Genomic DNA, 23,255 nt, shown 5'->3' with positions numbered 1-23,255 from the left:
ACCCCTAAACTAATAAAGACCACAGACCAAACTCCTAAACTAATACAGACCCCAGACCAGACCCCTAAACTAATACAGACCCCAGACCAGACCCCTAAACTAATACAGACACCAGACCAGACCCATAAACTAATACAGACCGCTAAACTAATAAATACCCCAGACCAGACCCCTAAACTAATAAAGACCCCAGACCAAACCCCTAAACTAATAAAGACCCCAGACCAGACCCCTAAACTAATACAGACCCCAGACCAGACCCCTAAACTAATACAGACCCCTAAACTAATACAGACACCAGACCAGACCCCTAAATTAATCCAGACCCCAGACCAGACCCCTAAACTAATACAGACCCCTAAACTAATCCAGACCCCAGACCAGACCCCTAAACTAATACAGACCCCAGACCAGACCCCTTAACTAATACAGAGCCCAGACCAGACCCCTAAACTAATTTAGAGCCCAGACCAGACCCCTAAACTAATACAGGCCCCAGACCAGACCCCTAAACTAATACAGACACCAGACCAGACCCCTAAACTAATACAGGCCCCAGACCAGACCCCTAAACTAATACAGACACCAGACCAGACCCCTAAACTAATACAGGCCCCAGACCAGACCCCTAAACTAATACAGACACCAGACCAGACCCCTAAACTAATACAGACACCAGACCAGACCCCTAAACTAATACAGACCTCAGACCAGACCAGACCCCTAAACTAATACAGACACCAGACCAGACCCCTAAACTAATACAGACACCAGACCAGACCCCTAAACTAATATAGACACCAGACCAGACCCCTAAACTAATACAGACACCAGACCAGACCCCAAAACTAATACAGACCGTAAAACTAATACAAACCTCAGACCAGACCTCTAGACTAATATAGACAACAGACAATATTAGATTGTCAGCTCCTGGGCCCAGCAGTATGAGTAGACTGTCAGCTCCTGGACCCGGTGATATGAGTGTCAGCTCCTGGGCCCGGCTGTATGAGAGTCAGCTCCTGGGCCCGGCGGTATGAGCGTCAGCTCCTGGGCCCGGCGGTATGGGCCCTAAACTAATACAGACCCCAGACCAGACCCCTAAACTAATACAGACCTCAGACCTGACCCCTGATCTAATACAGACCCCTAAACTAATACAGACCTCAGACCGAACCCGTAAACTAATACAGACCCCAGACCAGACCCCTAAACTAATACAGACCCCAGACCAGACCCCTAAACTAGTACAGACCTCAGACCGGACCCGTAAACTAATACAAAGCCCAGACCAGACCTCTAAACTAATACAGACCCCAGACCAGACCCCTGATCTAATACAGACCCCTAAACTAATACAGAGCCCAGACCAGACCCCTAAGCTAATACAGACCACAGACCAGACCCCTAAACTAATAGAGGCCCCAGACCAGACCCCTAAACTAATACAGAGCCCAGACCAGACCCCTAAGCTAATACAGACCACAGACCAGACCCCTAAACTAATAGAGGCCCCAGACCAGACCCCTAAACTAATACAGACACCAGACCAGACGCCTTAACTAATCCAGACCCCAGACCAGAACCCTAAACTAATACAGACCCCTAAAATAATCCAGACCCCAGACCAGACCCCTAAACTAATCCAGACCCCAGACCAGACCCCTAAACTAATACAGACCGCTAAACTAATAAAGACCCCAGACCAGACCCCTAAACTAATACAGACCCCAGACCAGACCCCTAAACTAATACAGACACCAGACCAGACCCATAAACTAATACAGACCCCTTAACTAATCCAGACCCCAGACCAGACCCCTAAACTAATACAGACCGCTAAACTAATACAGACCCCAGACCAGACCCCTAAGCTAATACAGACCCCAGACCAGACCCCTTAACTAATACAGAGCCCAGACCAGACCCCTAAACTAATACAGACCCCTAAACTAATACAGACACCAGACCAGACCCCTAAATTAATCCAGACCCCAGACCAGACCCCTAAACTAATACAGACCCCAGACCAGACCCCTAAACTAATACAGACCCCAGACCAGACCCCTAAGCTAATACAGACCCCAGACCAGACCCCAAAACTAATACAGACCCCTAAGCTAATACAGACCCCAGACCAGACCCCTAAACTAATACAGACCCCAGACCAGACCCCAAAACTAATACAGACCCCTAAGCTAATACAGACCCCAGACCAGACCCCTAAACTAATACAGACCCCTAAACTAATACAGACCCCAGACCAGACCCCAAAACTAATACAGACCCCTAAGTTAATACAGACCCCAGACCAGACCCCTAAACTAATACAGACCCCTAAACTAATACAGACCCCAGACCAGACCCCTAAACTAATACAGACCCCTAAACTAATACAGACACCAGACCAGACCCCTAAACTAATACAGACCCCAGACCAGACCCCTAAGCTAATACAGACCCCAGACCAGACCCCAAAACTAATACAGGCCCCAGACCCCTAAACTAATACAGACCCCTAAGCTAATACAGACCCCAGACCAGACCCCTAAACTAATACAGACCCCTAAACTAATACAGACACCAGACCAGACCCCTAAATTAATCCAGACCCCAGACCAGACCCCTAAACTAATACAGACCCCTAAACTAATCCAGACCCCAGACCATATCCCCTAAACTAATACAGAGCCCAGACCAGACCCCTTAACTAATACAGAGCCCAGACCAGACCCCTAAACTAATTTAGAGCCCAGACCAGACCCCTAAACTAATACAGGCCCCAGACCAGACCCCTAAACTAATACAGACACCAGACCAGACCCCTAAACTAATACAGACACCAGACCAGACCCCTAAACTAATACAGACCTCAGACCAGACCAGACCCCTAAACTAATACAGACACCAGACCAGACCCCTAAACTAATACAGACCCCAGACCCCTAAACTAATACAGACCCCTAAACTAATACAGACCCCAGACCAGACCCCTAAACTAATACAGACCCCTAAACTAATACAGACACCAGACCAGACCCCTAAACTAATACAGACCCCAGACCAGACCCCTAAACTAATACAGACCCCAGACCAGACCCCAAAACTAATACAGGCCCCAGACCCCTAAACTAATACAGACCCCTAAGCTAATACAGACCCCAGACCAGACCCCTAAACTAATACAGACCCCTAAACTAATACAGACACCAGACCAGACCCCTAAATTAATCCAGACCCCAGACCAGACCCCTAAACTAATACAGACCCCTAAACTAATCCAGACCCCAGACCATATCCCCTAAACTAATACAGAGCCCAGACCAGACCCCTTAACTAATACAGAGCCCAGACCAGACCCCTAAACTAATTTAGAGCCCAGACCAGACCCCTAAACTAATACAGGCCCCAGACCAGACCCCTAAACTAATACAGACACCAGACCAGACCCCTAAACTAATACAGACACCAGACCAGACCCCTAAACTAATACAGACCTCAGACCAGACCAGACCCCTAAACTAATACAGACACCAGACCAGACCCCTAAACTAATACAGACCCCAGACCCCTAAACTAATACAGACCCCTAAACTAATACAGACCCCAGACCAGACCCCTAAACTAATACAGACCCCTAAACTAATACAGACACCAGACCAGACCCCTAAACTAATACAGACCCCAGACCAGACCCCTAAGCTAATACAGACCCCAGACCAGACCCCAAAACTAATACAGGCCCCAGACCCCTAAACTAATACAGACCCCTAAGCTAATACAGACCCCAGACCAGACCCCTAAACTAATACAGACCCCTAAACTAATACAGACACCAGACCAGACCCCTAAACTAATCCAGACCCCAGACCAGACCCCTAAACTAATACAGACCCCTAAACTAATCCAGACCCCAGACCATATCCCCTAAACTAATACAGAGCCCAGACCAGACCCCTTAACTAATACAGAGCCCAGACCAGACCCCTAAACTAATTTAGAGCCCAGACCAGACCCCTAAACTAATACAGGCCCCAGACCAGACCCCTAAACTAATACAGACACCAGACCAGACCCCTAAACTAATACAGACACCAGACCAGACCCCTAAACTAATACAGACCTCAGACCAGACCAGACCCCTAAACTAATACAGACACCAGACCAGACCCCTAAACTAATACAGACCCCAGACCAGACCCCAAAACTAATACAGACCCTAAAACTAATACAAACCTCAGACCAGACCTCTAGACTAATATAGACAACAGACAATATTAGACTGTCAGCTCCTGGACCCGGTGATATGAGTGTCAGCTCCTGGGCCCGGCTGTATGAGAGTCAGCTCCTGGGCCCGGCGGTATGAGCGTCAGCTCCTGGGCCCGGCGGTATGAGGGTCAGCTCCTGGGCCAGGCGGTATGAGCGTCAGCTCCTGGGCCCGGCGGTGTGAGCGTCAGCTCCTGGGCCCGGCGGTGTGAGCGTCAGCTCCTGGGCCCGGCGGTATGAGCGTCAGCTCCTGGGCACGGCGGTATGAGCGTCAGCTCCTGGGCCCGGCGGTGTGAGCGTCAGCTCCTGGGCCCGGCGGTGTGAGCGTCAGCTACTGGGCCCGGCGGTGTGAGCGTCAGCTCCTGGGCCCGGCGGTGTGAGCGTCAGCTCCTGGGTCCGGCGGTGTGAGAGTCAGCTCCTGGGCCCGGCGGTGTGAGCGTCAGCTCCTGGGCCCGGCGGTGTGAGCGTCAGCTCCTGGGCCCGGCGGTATGAGCGTCAGCTCCTGGGCCCGGCGGTGTGAGCGTCAGCTCCTGGGTGTGGCGGTGAGAGCGTCAGCTCCTGGGCCCGGCGGTATGAGCGTCAGCTCCTGGGCCCCGCGGTCTGTGCGTCAGCTCCTGGGCCCGGCGGTATGAGTATCAGCTCCTGGGCCCGGCGGTGTGAGCTTCAGCTCCTGGGCCCGGCGGTATGAGTGTCAGCTCCTGGGCCCGGCGGTATAAGCGTCAGCTCCTGGTCCCGGCGGTGTGAGCGTCAGCTCCTGGTCCCGGCGGTGTGAGTGTCAGCTCCTGGGCCCGGCTGTATGAGTGTCAGCTCCTGGGCCCGGCGGTATAAGCGTCAGCTCCTGGTCCCGGCGGTGTGAGTGTCAGCTCCTGGGCCCGGCGGTGTGAGCGTCAGCTCCTGGTCCCGGCGGTGTGAGTGTCAGCTCCTGGGCCCGGCAGTGTGAGCGTCAGCTCCTGGGCCCGGCGGTGTGAGAGTCAGCTCCTGGGCCCGGCGGTGTGAGCGTCAGCTCCTGGGCCCGGCTGTATGAGTGTCAGCTCCTGGGCCCGGCGGTATGAGCGTCAGCTCCTGGGCCCGGCGGTATAAGCGTCAGCTCCTGGGCCCGGCTGTATGAGTGTCAGCTGCTGGGCCCGGCGGTATGAGCGTCAGCTCCTGGGCCCGGCGGTGTGAGCGTCAGCTCCTGGGCCCGGCGGTATAACTCACCTGTATCCACTGGTCGCCCCGGTTCTCGCTCTGCGTCACCATGGTCAGGGGGCATCGCGTCTTCTCCACAAAGTTTGACAGAAGTTTCACAAACTCTGCATTCGTTTTTACACTGAAAGAAAAGGAAACAATATGGAGTGAGAGGAAGTGGGCGGGGTTACGTGCAGCCAATCACATGGCGGCCAGCCTGCCATACAGGGCCGTCATGGACTGTGCTGTCATTCTCCTGCATCTCTGCTTGCTGTCAGTGAACGCTGACATCCAGGCGCTCCTCCTGACCTCGTCCTGTTCACAGCTGAGGGTTCGGCACAATGTATCAGCAGCAGCACAGGGCTGTAAGGGTGTGGGTCCTGTGGTACTTGGCAGTGGTCCCGGCCTGTGGACCCCTCCCTCATATCTCTATATCAGGTCCATGTGGGGGCGGGATTCTCCTTAATCCAGGACACATAGGCTCCGCCCCTTTGCGCCTCTTCTCTCGCTCTCAGTAGTTATTTATACTTCAGATCAGGTTTGTGGAGAAATCAGTGAAGGGCGCGACCTCAGTATCACCGCCATCTATCACTGAACGAGAGCGATGCTTATCACCTGCACTGACACACTGTAACAGGAGGAGAGCGCCCCCTGTGGTTACCGTGTGCACACAGCGGGGGGCACTTACTTGCAGACATAGACCTCCAGAGGCTTTTGAGTGTTTGGCGTCATGATCCATGGAGCCACCCTGAAGACCACCTGCTCCGTTAAGATCTTACTCTAAAGGGGGGCAAAAACTTATCAGTCTGCAAATAAAGAACAACCAATCAGAGAGCCTGACATCTGTGGAGGGGGCGGGGCTAGGAGGACAATCACACACTGGGGATACTAATGAGCATTGTGTAGTGGTATTATTACTGTGCACTATATGATGGTAGTATTATTATACATATGGCGGTATTATTACTGTGCACTATATGATGGTAGTATTATTATACATCATATGGCGGTATTATTACTGTGCACTATATGATGGTAGTATTATTAGGCATCATATGACGGTGGTATTATTACTGTGCACTATATGATGGTAGTATTATTAGACATCATATGGTGGTATTATTACTGTGCACTATATGATGGTAGTATTATTAGACATCATATGGCGGTGGTATTATTACTGTGCACTATATGATGGTAGTATTATTAGACATCATATGGCGGTGGTATCTTTACTGTGCACTATATGATGGTAGTATTATTAGACATCATATGGCGGCGGTATTATTACTGTGCACTATATGATGGTAGTATTATTAGGCATCATGTGGTGGTATTATTACTGTGCACTATATGATGGTAGTATTATTAGGCATCATGTGGTGGTATTATTACTGTGCACTATATGATGGTAGTATTATTAGACATCATATCACGGTGGTATTATTACTGTGCACTATATGATGGTAGTATTATTAGGCATCATGTGGTGGTATTATTACTGTGCACTATATGATGGTAGTATTATTAGGCATCATATCACGGTGGTATTATTACTTTGCACTATATGATGGCAGTATTATTAGACATCATATGGCGGTGGTATTATTACTGTGCACTATATGATGGTAGTATTATTAGACATCATATGGCGGTGGTATTATTACTGTGCACTATATGATGGTAGTATTATTAGACATCATATGGCGGTGGTATTATTACTGTGCACTATATGATGGTAGTATTATTAGACATATGGCGGTGGTATGATTACTGTGCACTATATGATGGTAGTATTATTAGACATCATATGGTGGTATTATTACTGTGCACTATATGATGGTAGTATTATTAGGCATCATGTGGTAGTATTATTACTGTGCACTATATGATGGTAGTATTATTAGGCATCATATGGCGGTGGTATTATTACTGTGCACTATATGATGGTAGTATTATTAGGCATCATATGACGGTGGTATTATTACTGTGCACTATATGATGGTAGTATTATTAGGCATCATGTGGTGGTATTATTACTGTGCACTATATGATGGTAGTATTATTAGGCATCATGTGGCGGTGGTATTATTACTGTGCACTATATGATGGTAGTATTATTAGACATCATATGGCGGTGGTATTATTACTGTGCACTATATGATGGTAGTATTATTATACATCATATGGCGGTGGTATTATTACTGTGCACTATATGATGGTAGTATTATTAGGCATCATGTGGTGGTATTATTACTGTGCACTATATGATGGTAGTATTATTAGGCATCATGTGGCGGTGGTATTATTACTGTGCACTATATGATGGTAGTATTATTAGACATCATATGGCGGTGGTATGATTACTGTGCACTATATGATGGTAGTATTATTAGGCATCATGTGGTGGTATTATTACTGTGCACTATATGATGGTAGTATTATTAGACATCATATGGCGGTGGTATTATTACTGTGCACTATATGATGGTAGTATTATTAGACATATGGCGGTGGTATGATTACTGTGCACTATATGATGGTAGTATTATTAGGCATCATGTGGTGGTATTATTACTGTGCACTATATGATGGTAGTATTATTAGGCATCATGTGGTGGTATTATTACTGTGCACTATATGATGGTAGTATTATTAGGCATCATGTGGTGGTATTATTACTGTGCACTATATGATGGTAGTATTATTAGACAGGCAATATTACTGGGAGGGCTGTATACAGCAGAGGGCAATATTACCGGTAGGGCTGTATACAGCAGCGGGCAATATTACTGGGAGGGCTGTATACAGCAGAGGGCAATATTACTGGGAGGGCTGTATACAGCAGAGGGCAATATTACTGGGAGGGCTGTATACAGCAGAGGGCAATATTACTGGGAGGGCTGTATACATCAGGGGGCAATATTACTGGGAGGGCTGTATACATCAGGGGGCAATATTACTGGGGGGGGGGGGGTACACAACAGGGGGCATTATTGCTGTGAGGGGGAGGAAGCTGAAGGAGCAGTGCGGAGCCTGCGATGTTTGTCCGGCAGCTTCTGAAGAGATGAATTGTAGCTGGAAGAAATCATCATGGTGGCCCGGGCCAGATGGAGAGGAAAGTGACGTCACCTGGGAGTCACTGAATGAGGGGGTTGTATTTTGAAGAACATTTGGTAGAGGTGCCCCCGAGGTGGGAAAAGTGGGAAACACTGGGGGAGGGGGGCCCCATGCTATCTGTGCCCACCCCTGTTGCACACTGTATAGTAGTAGTATTAATGGGCAGTGTATGTTTGCATTGTAATTCTAGTATGGTGCCACTGTTAATGGGCACTCTGTGACACTCTGTTATACTGTGTACTATATGTTAGTTGTATTAGTGGGCACTCTGATGCTATATATACTGTGTACTATATGTTAGTTGTATTAGTGGGCACTCTGTGATGCTATATACTGTGTACTATATGTTAGTTGTATTAGTGGACACTCTGTGATGCTATATACTGTGTACTATATGTTAGTTGTATTAGTGGACACTCTGTGATGCTATATATACTGTGTACTATATGTTAGTTGTATTAGTGGACACTCTGTGATGCTATATACTGTGTACTATATGTTAGTTGTATTAGTGGGCACTCTGTGATGCTATATATACTGTGTACAATATGTTAGTTGTATTAGTGGGCACTCTGTGATGCTATATATACTGTGTACTATATGTTAGTTGTATTAGTGGACACTCTGATGCTATATACTGTGTACTATATGTTAGTTGTATTAGTGGGCACTCTGTGATGCTATATATACTGTGTACTATATGTTAGTTGTATTAGTGGACACTCTGTGATGCTATATATACTGTGTACTATATGTTAGTTGTATTAGTGGGCACTCTGTGATGCTATATACTGTGTACTATATGTTAGTTGTATTAGTGGGCACTGTGTGATGCTCTTTATACTGTGTACTATATGTTAGTTGTATTAGTGGGCACTGTGTGATGCTATATATACTGTGTACTATATGTTAGTTGTGTTAGTGGACACTCTGTGATGCTATATATACTGTGTACTATATGTTAGTTGTATTAGTGGGCACTCTGTGATGCTATATACTGTGTACTATATGTTAGTTGTATTAGTGGACACTCTGTGATGCTATATACTGTGTACTATATGTTAGTTGTATTAGTGGACACTCTGTGATGCTATTTATACTGTGTACTATATGTTAGTTGTATTAGTGGGCACTGTGTGATGCTCTTTATACTGTGTCTACTATATGTTAGTTATATTAATGGGCATTGTGTGGTAGTAATTTTCTGCACACTGTATGGTGGCGGTATTATTGGACATTGTGCGTAGAATTATTATTTGGAGCTATATGGTGGTAGTGTTATTGGGTATTGTGAGGTGGTATTCCTATTTGACACTATATGGTGGCAGTATTATTGCACAGTGCCTGGCAGTATTTGTATAGGTGGCTATATGGTACTAGTATTCAGCCCATCACATAGGGGCTCAATGCTTTCAGAATGAAGCCCCTCTCTGGCCATCACTCACCCCATCATCGCCCCTCTGGAATAGGAGATCTATATACACCAGGCCGGAGAAGTCAATGTCGGGGAACTCCAGCCCCTCCACGTAGAAGGTGATCTCATCCAGGTTGTTTCTTTTGACCTCATAGGAATGCATGTGCGTCCCCAAGACCTGGATGTACTCGTACCCTAAAAGAAACACCCCAAAATATCAGCATCATGCAAGGGTGGGGGTCTGGGAGGCGTCCGTCATCACACATACTTCTCTTCTGATAGACCCGCAGCCTCTTGGCGTCGGAGGACGAGACCTTCATCAGCAGTTTGTAGTCATCAAAGATCTCGTCGGGTCCCTCGGCGGTCAGTATCATGGGAGACATGTCCTTCACATCTGTGGAAGAGACAGACATGAGAGCTGAGAGCGAGCGGCCGGACACCCCTGCAGTGGATGTGAGGACGGTGAGCGCTCTCAATACCGGCAGCATTGGGGGGGCCGGTGTCCTCTCTGTCGGTAATACCGGAAGTGTTCCGGTCGCGGTCACAATTCACCAGCAAGATGGCGCCCTTCCCTCCGCGTCCCCAAGACCACACCTCCTGCAGAGAGATGACAGAAGATGATGAGGCGTTCTGCAGTGTAGTATGTGTGACTAGGAGGAGGGGGCACACAGGTTACCTTTCCCCGGACGCCACGTGTCACCGATCCGATCCGAAAGATGTCCACGTCCAGGCAGACAGCTGAGAAGACGAACGGCGGGAGAACGAGGTCATACCGTAATACTATGATACCAGGAGGCCCCACCCCTCCGTAACATCACACATAGTGACCACACCCCAACATCACACATAGTGACCACACCCCAACATTACACATAGTGATCACACCCCAACATCACACAGTGACCACACCCCAACATCACACATAGTGACCACACCCCAACATCACACATAGTGATTACACCCCAACACCACACATAGAGACCACACCCAAACATCATCCATAGTGATCACACCCCAACATCATCCATAGTGATCACACCCTAACATCAACCATAGTCATCACACCCCAACATCACACATAGTGATTACACCCCAACACCACACATAGTGATCACACCCAAACATCATCCATAGTGATCACACCCCAACATCACACATAGTGACCACACCCCAACATCACACATAGTGATCACACCCCAACATCACACATAGTGACCATCCCTCACACTCACCAACATTGGTCAGATATAACATGGAGCTGCCCAGTGCTTCTTTACCCTGTGATGCATAATAGGAAACCCTAACCTGCGGGGGATGGAAAATACAGGAAATCAATGATTAATAATCAACTAATTATACATCCTGCAGATTATCACACTCCTACAGATCTGCAGAACATTGCTGTGTCCTCTCTACAGATACATAGTGATATATATCCTGCAGATTATCACACCCGGACCTCTCTACAGATCTGCAGAACATTGCTCTGCCCTCTCTACAGATACATAGTGATATATATCCTGCAGATTATCACACCCAGACCTCTCTACAGATCTGCAGAACATCACTAGATCGGCGCTCGTTTACTGGGCCTATTCCACGGCCCGACAATCGTTTATTGAGGGCTGCAGGGACATTGTTACTGATGTCCTTGCAGCCCTTGTTTCATACATTACCTGCCCAGGCGCAGGTCTTCTCCCTCTCCCGGTCCCGCGCGGCAGCATCAGCTTCGGAGCGGAATGACTGAACTTACAGAATGCTCAGCCAATCACTGGCCGCGGCGGTCCCGGACAGTGATTGGCTGAGCGCCCTGTCAGCTCAGACAGGCCGCTCCGAAGCTCCAGGACCAGGAGAAGGAGAAGACCTGCGCCCGGACAGGTAATGTATGATGTTTGTGCAATTGTCGGTCGCCCTCCGCGCCCGCTATTCCACGTAGTGATGTGCGGGTAGCGACCGATGATTTTAGGTTTGAACCTAAATGAACGATCAGCTGATGACACGATCATCGGATGATCGTTCTCTCTATTCCACGGAGCGATAATCGGCCGAATATCGCTCCGTGGAATAGGCCCCATATATATCCTGCAGATTATTGCACCCCTGACCGCTTTACAGATCTACATAATATCTCTCTGTCCTCTGTCCTCCTGATACATAGTGATATATCCTGCAGATTATTACATCTCCTACAGATCTGCAGAACATCCTTCATGTTGGCTGATTGTTGCCTTCTATTAAACAAGACGATTATCGTCTGAATATGGCCGATAATCGCTTTGAGTAATAAGGCATTACCTCCTGATACATAGTGATACATCCTGCAGATCATTACACCCCCTACAGATCTGCAAAACATCGCTCTGTCCTCTATACCTCCTGATACATAGTGATGCATCCTGCAGATTATTACGCCTCCTAAAGATCTGCAGAACATCGCTCTGTTCTCTCTACCTCCAGATACATAGTGATAAATCCTGCAGATTATTACACCCCCTACAGATCTGCAGAACATCGCTCTGCTCTCTCTACCTCCTGATACATAGTGATACATCCTGCAGATTATTACACCCCCTACAGATCTGCAGAACATCGCTCTGTCCTCTCTACCTCCTGATACATCCTGCAGAGCATTGCACCCCGGACCTCTCACCTTGCTGTCATTGAGTTCGGCACTGGCCTTTAACGGGGAGACCACGACTCTGATCTCCTTGTTTAGAGGCCACTTCTCTCCCTTCTGGGGGCGGCTCACGGCTCGGGGGTTGTACACAATGGTCACCTCCAATGAGCTTGTTCCCCGGACGTCAAAGGAATCGGCTCTTCTGGGGATCGACCTCAAAGGCAAATACAAAAAAGTATGATTTACATCTGACAAGGGATATATGGAGAGCAGTGCTGGAGGTGGTCGGTCAGGGTGAGCAGTGCTGGAGGTGGTCGGTCATGATGAGCAGTGCTGGAGGTGGTCGGTCATGATGAGCAGTGATGGAGGTGGTCGGTCAGGGTGAGCAGTGCTGGAGGTGGTCGGTCAGGGTGAGCAGTGCTAGAAGAGGGTCGGTCATGGTGAGTAGTGGTGGAGGTGGTCGGTCAGGGTGAGCAGTGGTGGAGGTGGTCGGTCAGGGTGAGCAGTGGTGGAGGTGGTCGGTCAGGGTGAGCTGTGTTAGAGGTGGTCGGTAAGGGTAAGCAGTGCTGGAGGTGGTCGGTCAGGGTAAGCTGTGTTAGAGGTGGTCGGTCAGGGTTAGCAGTGCTGGAGGTGGTCGGTCAGGGTGAGCAGTGGTGGAGGTGGTTGGTCAGGGTGAGCTGTGTTAGAGGTGGTCGGTCAGGGTAAGCTGTGTTAGAGGTGGTCGGTCAGGGTGAGCAGTGCTGGAGGTGGTCGGTCAGGGTGAGCAGTGGTGGGGGTGGTCGGTCAGGGTGAGCTGTGTTAGAGGTGGTCGGTCAGGGTAAGCTGTGTTAGAGGTGGTCGGTCAGGGTGAGCAGTGCTGGAGGTGGTCGGTCAGGGTGAGCAGTGCTGGAGGTGGTCGGTCAGGGTGAGCAGTGCTGGAGGTGGTCGGTCAGGGTGAGCTGTGTTAGAGGTGGTCGGTCAGGGTGAGCAGTGCTGGAGGTGGTCGGTCAGGGTGAGCAGTGCTGGAGGTGGTCGGTCAGGGTGAGCAGTGGTGGAGGTGGTCGGTCAGGGTGAGCAGTGGTGGAGGTGGTTGGTCATGGTGAGCTGTGTTAGAGGTGGTTGGTCAGGGTGAGCAGTGCTGGAGGTGGTCGGTCAGGGTGAGCAGTGCTGTAGGTGGTCGGTCAGGGTGAGCAGTGCTGGAGGTGGTCGGTCAGGGTGAGCAGTGCTGGAGGTGGTCGGTCATGGTGAGCAGTGTTAAAGGGGTCACAGTTACTAGTGAAGCTGTCTATAGATTCTTTACTGTAAGAGCAGTGACACTATGGAGAGCAGGGATAGGCAGAGGAAGAGAGAGCATCTCCTATAGGTCAGCACAGACCACATGGTACAATAGTAACAGTAACTCTTTGCTTAACTTCAGCTGTGCATGAAATAACAAGGTTTAAAGTGTCACTGTCGTGATTTTTTTTTTTGCAGAAATCAATAGTCCAGGCGATTTTAAGAAACTTTGTAATTGGGTTTATTATCCGAAAAATGCATTTTTATCATGAAAAAGCAGTTTGAAGCTCTCCCCCCTGTCTTCATTGTTCTCCTATGGAGAGAGCTAAAGAAAAGACCAAAACAGGACAACAAAGAGTTAATCTACAAATCCCTCACGGGATATCTCCTGTGACCATCACCAGTGACCTGTCTGAGCTCAGATTACAGCTGTCACCCAGCTCCGTGCCTGTAATCCTCTGTTATCTGCTTTCTACTGCCGGCTAACTCCCTCCTTCCCCCTCCCCCCTCCCCTCTCCATAGAGCAGACAGGGGACGTCTCCTGCAACAAGTCACAATTTTCAGATTTTTCAGAGTGGATGAAAAAGAGGAAGGAGGGGGGGACCTGGGAAAAGGCTTTTTACATGCAGATAATGGCAGATTTGGCTAATAAACCCAATTACAAAGTTTCTTAAAATCGCCTGGACTATTGATTTCTGCAAAAAAAAAAAAAAAACGACAGTGACTCTTTAAAAGTAACACTGACATCTAGTGGTGAAACTAGAGAATACTACCTTCATCACTTAAAGGGGTACTCCGGGACGGGGGTATTTTAGTGGATTGCCGGGGAGGGGGTGGAAATTGAAGCCGGAGGTCACTTACCTCTCCTGTTCCAGCGCCGCTGCCCGGATCGCGCTGCCCGGTACTCCCGTCCGGCGGCCGCTTTTTGGTCAGAGCTGCCGCATGAGACGTGACATCTCGAGGCAGCTCTGCCATTCAGCGGCCGAGGCGGGACCGGAGAGGTAAGTGACCTCCGGCTTCAATTTCCACCCCCTCCCCGGCGATCCACCAAAATACCCCCTGGCCCGGAGTACCCCTTTAACAGTGGTACACCACAGTATTGCGATGCCCGGGCCCCTAGGGGCCACTCCGCAGTGTAGATGGTGCTAACAGGCAGGAGCCGGGGCAGCTGTAGGATGTAGTGGTCACGGTGTAGGCACGAGGGTGATACAGCTGGAAGCCGGGCTCCTGACCATGCGGGAATACTGGGCATGCGATTCCTCGTTGTCCTTAGTCAGGGCACCAATGATCACACCAATGCCGAGGTTCAGAAACAACGGTAGTTTTATATTTATTGTAACGGTGGTAACTAGTAGCAACAGTCTCTCCGGATGCAACCGGGAATAAGGCGGACTTGGATAAGGCAGAGTAATGGGTGATGCTGCAATAGGCTGTGAGAGTAGTGTGCTGAATGATGGGAGTAGTAGTGATACTGAGGATGAGATGCTGGGTGGAATGAGACTGAGATGAATACTTGCTGCTGATGATTAGAGAAGATGATGAGAGGAATGACTGAAGAACGGCACCCAGATCTGGAGAATAGATGAGAATCTTGAGAATAGAACACAGCCAGAAACACTTCTTGTGGAACTGGAGCAGCAGAGCACACACAGGCCTCTCTCTTCAAACAGGGGAGAGAGAACACACCCTTGTCCCCCTGAAGGTGGAAGACAAGACTGAGGTAGGACAGGAAGTCACATGGTATTCCCCAGCCAAAGCTCGATGGCCATTGGAGCTACCCTGGAAGCAGGGGCAGTCACGTGACATCCAGCCATTGCATCATCAAACCATTAGGCATATACAGTGAAATATACATGAGAAGTACCACACTTGTACACTGGGGGGCGACAAAATACCTTTAGGCACTGATACCTGAATATACATACAAGAAATGAATGGAATAGCAGACCTGAACACTGAGAGGGGTGACACAATACACACAGTTTGAGGTGGACCATAGCTTTCCAGAACAGGACTGGTTATATTAAAAGTGTGAGGAAAAGAGGGCCTGTTCTGGGACACTGCAGTATCACATTATAGGATTAGATACAGCCGCTCAGCAGACAGTATCACACATGATGGGCTTAGATACAGCAGCTCAGCAGACAGTATCACACATGATGGGCTTAGATACAGCAGCTCAGCAGACAGTATGAGTAGCGCACATTCTGTGCTTAGATACGGTAGCTCTCGCTGTCCCTGATGGGTGTGTTATACTGCTGGGGGCAGGGGTTGGTGCAGCCGCCCTAATGCCCCATTTGCCCTCTCAGGTCTGTTCTGTATGTTCTGAGCTGAGGCTGCCGGTCAGGCATGCACAGGGTTTCCTGTCTCTTTGCAGGGGCTTTATAGGCACTTTATAGCTATATTTATTCTTGTTATAGATTGTAAAGTGTGGATGACATGTGACATGTGCCCCGCCCACTGCAGGGTGTCACCACCCGTCACCTATAAAACCATCACATCCACCAGCAGGTCCGGCCCTATAAAACTCCTCATAAACCGTACCATACATGACCATACATCCGGGGCAGGGGAAGTGGTACTGTGCGCTGACTGTACATCCGGGGCAGGGGAAGTGGTACTGTGCGCTGACTGTACATCCGGGGCAGGGGAAGTGGTACTGTGCGCTGACCGTACATCCGGGGCAGGGGAAGTGGTACTGTGCGCTGACCGTACATCCGGGGCAGGGGAAGTGGTACTGTGCGCTGACCGTACATCCGGGGCAGGGGAAGTGGTACTGTGCGCTGACCTTACATCCGGGGCAGGGGAAGTGGTACTGTGCGCTGACCTTACATCCGGGGCAGGGGAAGTGGTACTGTGCGCTGAACTTACATCCGGGGCAGGGGAAGTGGTACTGTGCGCTGACCTTACATCCGGGGCAGGGGAAGTGGTACTGTGCGCTGACCGTACATCCGGGGCAGGGGAAGTGGTACTGTGCGCTGACCTTACATCCGGGGCAGGGGAAGTGGTACTGTGCGCTGACCGTACATCCGGGGCAGGGAAAGTGGTACTGTGCGCTGACCGTACATCCGGGGCAGGGGAAGTGGTACTGTGCGCTGACCTTACATCTGGGGCAGGGGAAGTGGTACTGTGCGCTGACCTTACATCTGGGGCAGGGGAAGTGGTACTGTGCGCTGACCTTACATCCGGGGCAGGGGAAGTGGTACTGTGCGCTGACCTTACATCCGGGGCAGGGGAAGTGGTACTGTGCGCTGACCTTACATCCGGGGCAGGGGAAGTGGTACTGTGCGCTGACCTTACATCCGGGGCAGGGGAAGTGGTACTGTGCGCTGACCTTACATCGAGGGCAGGGGAAGTGGTACTGTGCGCTGACTGTACATCCGGGGCAGGGGAAGTGGTACTGTGCGCTGACCTTACATCTGGGGCAGGGGAAGTGGTACTGTGCGCTGACTGTACATCCGGGGCAGGGGAAGTGGTACTGTGCGCTGACCTTACATCCGGGGCAGGGGAAGTGGTACTGTGCGCTGACTGTATATCCGGGGCAGGGGAAGTGGTACTGTGCGCTGACCTTACATCTGGGGCAGGGGAAGTGGTACTGTGCGCTGACCGTACATCCGGGGCAGGGGAAGTGGTACTGTGCGCTGACCGTACATCCGGAGCAGGGGAAGTGGTACTGTGCGCTGACCGTACATCTGGGACAGAAGTAGTACTGTGTGCTGATCGTACATCTGGGACAGAAGTGGTACTGTGCGCTGACCGTACATCTGGGACAGAAGTGGTACTGTGCGCTGACCTTACATCTGGGGCAGGGGAAGTGGTACTGTGCGCTGTCTTTAGACACGGAATAGCTGTGAGCAGCTGATTATACATTTGGATTCATCGTCTCTTGAACATTATAATTATATTATATATTTCGCTGTCGCTCGCAATGTTTCAGATTGACTCGTGTGCGCTAATAATACCGTAATAATTACCAGTGCTTTGATGAGCAGCACAGAGTATGTCAGGAGGAGCGTGCTGATGGTGTATGGAGGTGGTAGACAGAGTTATATGGTGCCCCAGCAGCACAGAGTATGTCAGGAGGAGCATGCTGATGGTGTATGGAGGTGGTAGACTGGGAGTTATATGGTGCCCCAGCAGCACAGAGTATGTCAGGAAGAGCGTGCTGATGGTGTATGGAGGTGGTAGACAGAGTTATATGGGGCCCCAGCAGCACAGAGTATGTCAGCAGTGCTCTCTGCCCAGGTACACCCGTCACATTGTCAGGGACTGATGTCAGAGTTATTATAATAATCTTATAATCTCCGCGCTCTCTGACTCATCCTGTCCAACAAATCTTCAGACACCTGAGCGGTGACGGACGGATACGGGGGGAGGAGGTGTGCGCCCGGGGTCACTGCGCCGCCCCACTCCTCCCAATACAACAAACCCCCCAACCTGAATCCATGCGGGGGGGTCTGTTCCAGTGGTATCCAGAAAATCCAATTGTCCACGCCATGGCGGCCAGGAGCCTGCGCTGGGGCCCCTAACAGATGCCCATAGAGGTTCCGGGCCCCAATATACAATCTATACAATTCAAAGGTGCTAAAAGTAGGGAGGGAAGAGGATTGTAGATACGGGGGGGGGGGGGGGGGGGGGGCTTCTGGCCCTATGTGTCTTTTTATAATATACAATCTACACCCCCCTTTGGGGCCCTCAGGCTCCAGGGCCCGGATCTGACTCCTCTCACCCCCGCAGTAATCCGCCATCGTCCGCCCTCCGCCTGACAGGTTTATCCCTCCAAATACCAGAGAGACATTTCCAGGAAACCCTGAGACGTAGCTGAGGTTAGTGCAGGAGTAAAGATGGCGGCAGGGCGGTCCCACCCAGCAATCCCCCAACCCCCCCCCCCCACACACACACACACCTATAGAGGCCACACAATGACCCCCGGAGCTGTGGGGGGCCGATCCATTCAGTGGTAGATGTGATGCTGGAGATGCTTGTTACTGGTCTTTAGATTGTCAGCTCTATGGGTCACAGCCCATTCTACAGTCCTAGTGTCCAACATAGGGAAGGGCAAGACAAAAACTACAGGGCCCTATAGCTGAGGGGCCCCGTATGAGCCATGTACGGTGCAGTGATGGATCTCCCTGCCCCAGGACCCTCAGTCCCCCACACCCTCTCTTCCCCTCCCCCTCACTCCTCCTACACTGGACCCCTCAGTCCCCCAGACCCCTCCACCCCCCTGCCCCGGACCCCTCACTTTTCCTCCCCCTTACTTCCCCTGCCCCCTCAGTCCCCTGGACCTCTCACTCCCCCTACCCTGGACCGCTCATCCCCCTGCCCTCTCACTCCCCCTGCCCCGGACCACTCACTCCCCGAGGTGTATAGCTGTGGCTGGGGTCCCATCACCCGGTATATATGTTGTTGGGTGTATGACCCGGTACCGTACACCATGGCGGTCAGATCTCGGTCTAATCCACAGAGCTGAACCTGAGCGGTGATTTGTGCCAAGGTGATGCCCGGAGCGGGGGAATTCCCTCACTAAGCCCATAAGCTTTAGAGGGATCAGCACAGAGGATTTAAGGATAAGGATCGGGCTCTACGGTTTTATGTTAAAAATTATATCGCTAAGAATCTTTGCAATAAAAAGTTCTCATAGTTTCTCTTTCTTGTGGCTGATTTCCTCAGCGTCAACGGCCGTCAGTGACGGGAAATCTTCCCATCCAGACCTCTCGCTTCTCACAGCTGAGGGATCGCTACAATCGTATCCACTCATTAATCCAAAGACGACTACAGCTTCTCTCCGACTCTTCCACCCCAAACCACTACAACTCCCAGCATGCCCTAACACCCGGCTATGGCTCTACTACAACTCCCAGCATGGCCTGACACCCGGCTATGGCTCTACTACAACTCCCAGCATGCCCTAACACCCGGCTATGGTTTGACTACAACTCCCAGCATGGCCTGACACCCAGCTATGGCTCTACTACAACTCCCAGCATGCCCTGACACCCGGCTATGGCTCTACTACAACTCCCAGCATGCCCTGACACCCGGCTATGGCTCGACTACAACTCCCAGCATGCCCTGACACCCGGCTATGGCTCTACTACAACTCCCAGCATGCCCTGACACCCGGGTATGGCTCGACTACAACTCCCAGCATGCCCTGACACCCGGCTATGGCTCTACTACAACTCCCAGCATGCCCTGACACCCGGCTATGGCTCTACTGCAACTCCCACCATGCCCTGACACCCAGCTATGGCTCTACTACAACTCCCAGCATGCCCTGACACCCGGCTATCAGCTTTAGCTCTACTACAACTCCCACCATGCCCTGACACCCAGCTATGGCTCTACTACAACTCCCAGCATGCCCTGACACCCAGCTATGGTTCCACTACAACTCCCAGCATGCCCTGACATCCAGCTATCACCTATAGCTCTACTACAACTCCCAGCATGCCCTGACACCCAGCTAAGGCTCTACTACAACCCCCAGCATGCCCTGACACCCAGCTATGGCTCTACTACAACTCCCAGCATGCCCTGACACCCAGCTATGGCTCTACTACAACTCCCAGCATGCCCTGGAACCCAGCTATGGCTCTACTACAACTCCCAGCATGCCCTGGCACCCAGCTATGGCTCTACTACAACTCCCAGCATGCCCCGACCGCTCTAGAGAACACCTGTATTTTCTCTTTCTTGTGACATTAACCAACACCAGAGAGAAATATAGGACTTCCCCTTTAAGACCAAAGCTCACAATGCTGGAGTAGTCGTCTGCCAAATCCGGAGTTAACCCTCTGCGCGCCGTGGCAAGATTTATAAATAAAACCGACAAAGAAAAAAAAGATCCAAAATTCTGTAGAAATGAAACAAAGTGTGAAGTTTACCTGTAAATGTCGATGGTGGTCTCCACCCCGACCACACAGACGTCGTAGGAGGGCCGCAGGTAGGAGACGGGGATGGAGCGGGCCTTAGACATGGTCTCAGCTCGAGTGGCGGCTTCACCTCAGCAGGTCAGGGGTCACTGGTGGAGTAGTTGTCAGGCGTCAGTCATCGGCTTCTAATACACCGGCGCCTCCAGATATTACTCATCATCCTGCCAGATCTGCGGCTTCTCTACACAACTAATAAATATATATACACGTATATAAAAGAGAGGGGCGTGCAGGAGGCGAGCGCAGGGAACAGGACGGCCGAGGTGTAGAGCCAGCCAATCAGGAGCCGGGAACCATCACTATGCCTTCCTATAGAAGTGTATACGCTGTATACTGGAGCCATAGTGACAGATCATAAAGGGTTAATAACAACAACAACATGACTGCGGCTTTACCAGCTCCTGACTGACCTCACACAGATGTTACCGGGCTGGGAATCAGGAGCAGTCACTGAGCCGCTCAGACATCACGGGGTTAACAGTCTCCTGAGCGCAGGTTCAGGGCGGAAACTTAAGCGACTTAACTATTTCTTGTTCAGGTGAATAAATTCAGAGACTTGTGTGCAGGAGTTATCACCCTCTCAGTACTGTAACCACAACTACTACCCCCATCATCCACATACACTGTGGTGACTACTGCCCGCATCATCCACCTACACTGTGGTGACTACTACCTCCATCATCAGCACTGACACACTGTGGTGACTACTACCCCCATCATCAGCACTGACACCTACACTGTGGTGACTACTACCCCCATCACCCAACTACACAGTGGTGACTACTACCCCCATAATCAGCACTGACACCTACAATGTGGTGACTACTACCCCCATCATCAGCACTGACGCCTACACTGTGGTAACTACTACCCCCACACATCCATATACACTGTGGTGACTACTAACCCAAAAGCAGCACTGACACCTACACTGTGATGACTATTACCCCCATCACCCAACTACACAGTGGTGACTACTACCCCCATCTTCAGCACTGACACACTGTGGTGACTACTACCCCCATAATCAGCACTGACACCTACACTGTGGTAACTACTACCCCCACACATCCATATACACTGTGGTGACTACTACCCCCATAATCAGCACTGACACCTACACTGTGGTAACTACTACCCCCACACATCCATATACACTGTGGTAACTACTACCCCCACACATCCATATACACTGTGGTGACTACTACCCCCATAATCAGCACTGACACCTACACTATGGTGACTACTACCCCCATAATCAGCACTGACACCTACACTATGGTGACTACTACCCCCATAATTATAAGAATGAAGCAGGATATAAGTCCGTCTGATGTGGAGTCCATCACCCTTACCATCACCTATCACTGCGCTCTTCCTGACAGGAAGCAGATGGGAGAGAGTGACACAGGATCTATGGTGTCCATGGTAGTGTGTAACCATGGAGAAACATGGCTGTGCACAGGAGCTGACCACACTGTTTGTAGTCTGTAACCATGGAGACACATAGCTGTGCACAAGATCTGTGTCCATGGTAATCTGTAACCATGGAGACTGTCCACATAGCTGTGCCCAGGATCTGTGTCCATGGTAGTCTGTAACCATGGAGACACATAGCTGTGCACAGGAGCTGTGTCCATGGTAATCTGTAACCATGGAGACACATAACTGTGCACAAGATCTGTGTCCAAGGCAGCCTGTAACCATGGAGACACATAGCTGTGCACAGGATCTGTGTCCATGGTAGTCTGTAACCATGGAGACACATAGCTGTGCACAGGAGCTGTGTCCATGGTAATCTGTAACCATGGAGACACATAACTGTGCACAAGATCTGTGTCCAAGGCAGCCTGTAACCATGGAGACACATAGCTGTGCACAGGATCTGTGTCCATGGTAGTCTGTAACCATGGAGACACATAGCTGTGCACAGGAGCTGTGTCCATGGTAATCTGTAACCATGGAGACACATAACTGTGCACAAGATCTGTGTCCAAGGCAGCCTGTAACCATGGAGACACATAGCTGTGCACAGGATCTGTGTCCATGGTAGTCTGTAACCATGGAGACACATAGCTGTGCACAGGATCTGTGTCCATGGTAGCTTGTAACCATGGAGACACATAACTGTGCACAGGAGCTGTGTCCATGGCAGCCTGTAACCATGGAGACACATAGCTGTGCACAGGAGCTGTGTCCATGGTAGTCTGTAACCATGGAGACACATAGTTGTGCACAGGAGCTGGAGACACAAAATGGGAAATTTATAATCAAGACAAGATAAAAAACATGACGGTAAAAGTCCAAACACCCCAGAGAGAGGAGAACAGAGACTGCGGATGGGAAAAGTATTAACCCCCCGGAGAATACTGATGACTGAGGACACCTCTCAGCCTGTATATAAAGATGGCGGAGAGAATCTGTGGTGTGTAATAGATTCATTTCTACAGTAATGTTGGGATCCACTGGTCCCCTGGAG

The 23,255-nt window shown here is 50.3% G+C and overlaps 1 protein-coding gene across 1 annotated transcript in view; it reads right to left on the bottom strand.

Annotated features, from left to right (window-relative positions):
- The window catches only part of LOC138768846 (protein-arginine deiminase type-1-like), a 30,918-nt gene extending 9,821 nt beyond the window's left edge, over window positions 1-21,097 (bottom strand). The window contains exons 1-9 of the mRNA XM_069946811.1: window positions 20,729-21,097; window positions 12,618-12,798; window positions 11,194-11,272; window positions 10,644-10,705; window positions 10,447-10,564; window positions 10,236-10,361; window positions 9,999-10,162; window positions 6,122-6,213; window positions 5,464-5,575 (exon numbers count right to left, since the gene is read on the bottom strand). Of these exons, the coding sequence (XP_069802912.1) occupies window positions 5,464-5,575; window positions 6,122-6,213; window positions 9,999-10,162; window positions 10,236-10,361; window positions 10,447-10,564; window positions 10,644-10,705; window positions 11,194-11,272; window positions 12,618-12,798; window positions 20,729-20,820 (1,026 nt within the window). The 5' untranslated portion in view covers window positions 20,821-21,097. The remainder of the gene's footprint in view (window positions 1-5,463; window positions 5,576-6,121; window positions 6,214-9,998; window positions 10,163-10,235; window positions 10,362-10,446; window positions 10,565-10,643; window positions 10,706-11,193; window positions 11,273-12,617; window positions 12,799-20,728) is intronic.
- Window positions 21,098-23,255: the final 2,158 nt, after the last annotated feature.

The sequence above is a fragment of the Dendropsophus ebraccatus genome, chromosome 12, assembly GCF_027789765.1.
Source record: "Dendropsophus ebraccatus isolate aDenEbr1 chromosome 12, aDenEbr1.pat, whole genome shotgun sequence".
NCBI classification, from domain to species: domain Eukaryota; kingdom Metazoa; phylum Chordata; class Amphibia; order Anura; family Hylidae; genus Dendropsophus; species Dendropsophus ebraccatus.
Note: the sequence above shows the minus strand (reverse complement) of the source record. Positions and strands in the feature narration are given on the sequence as shown.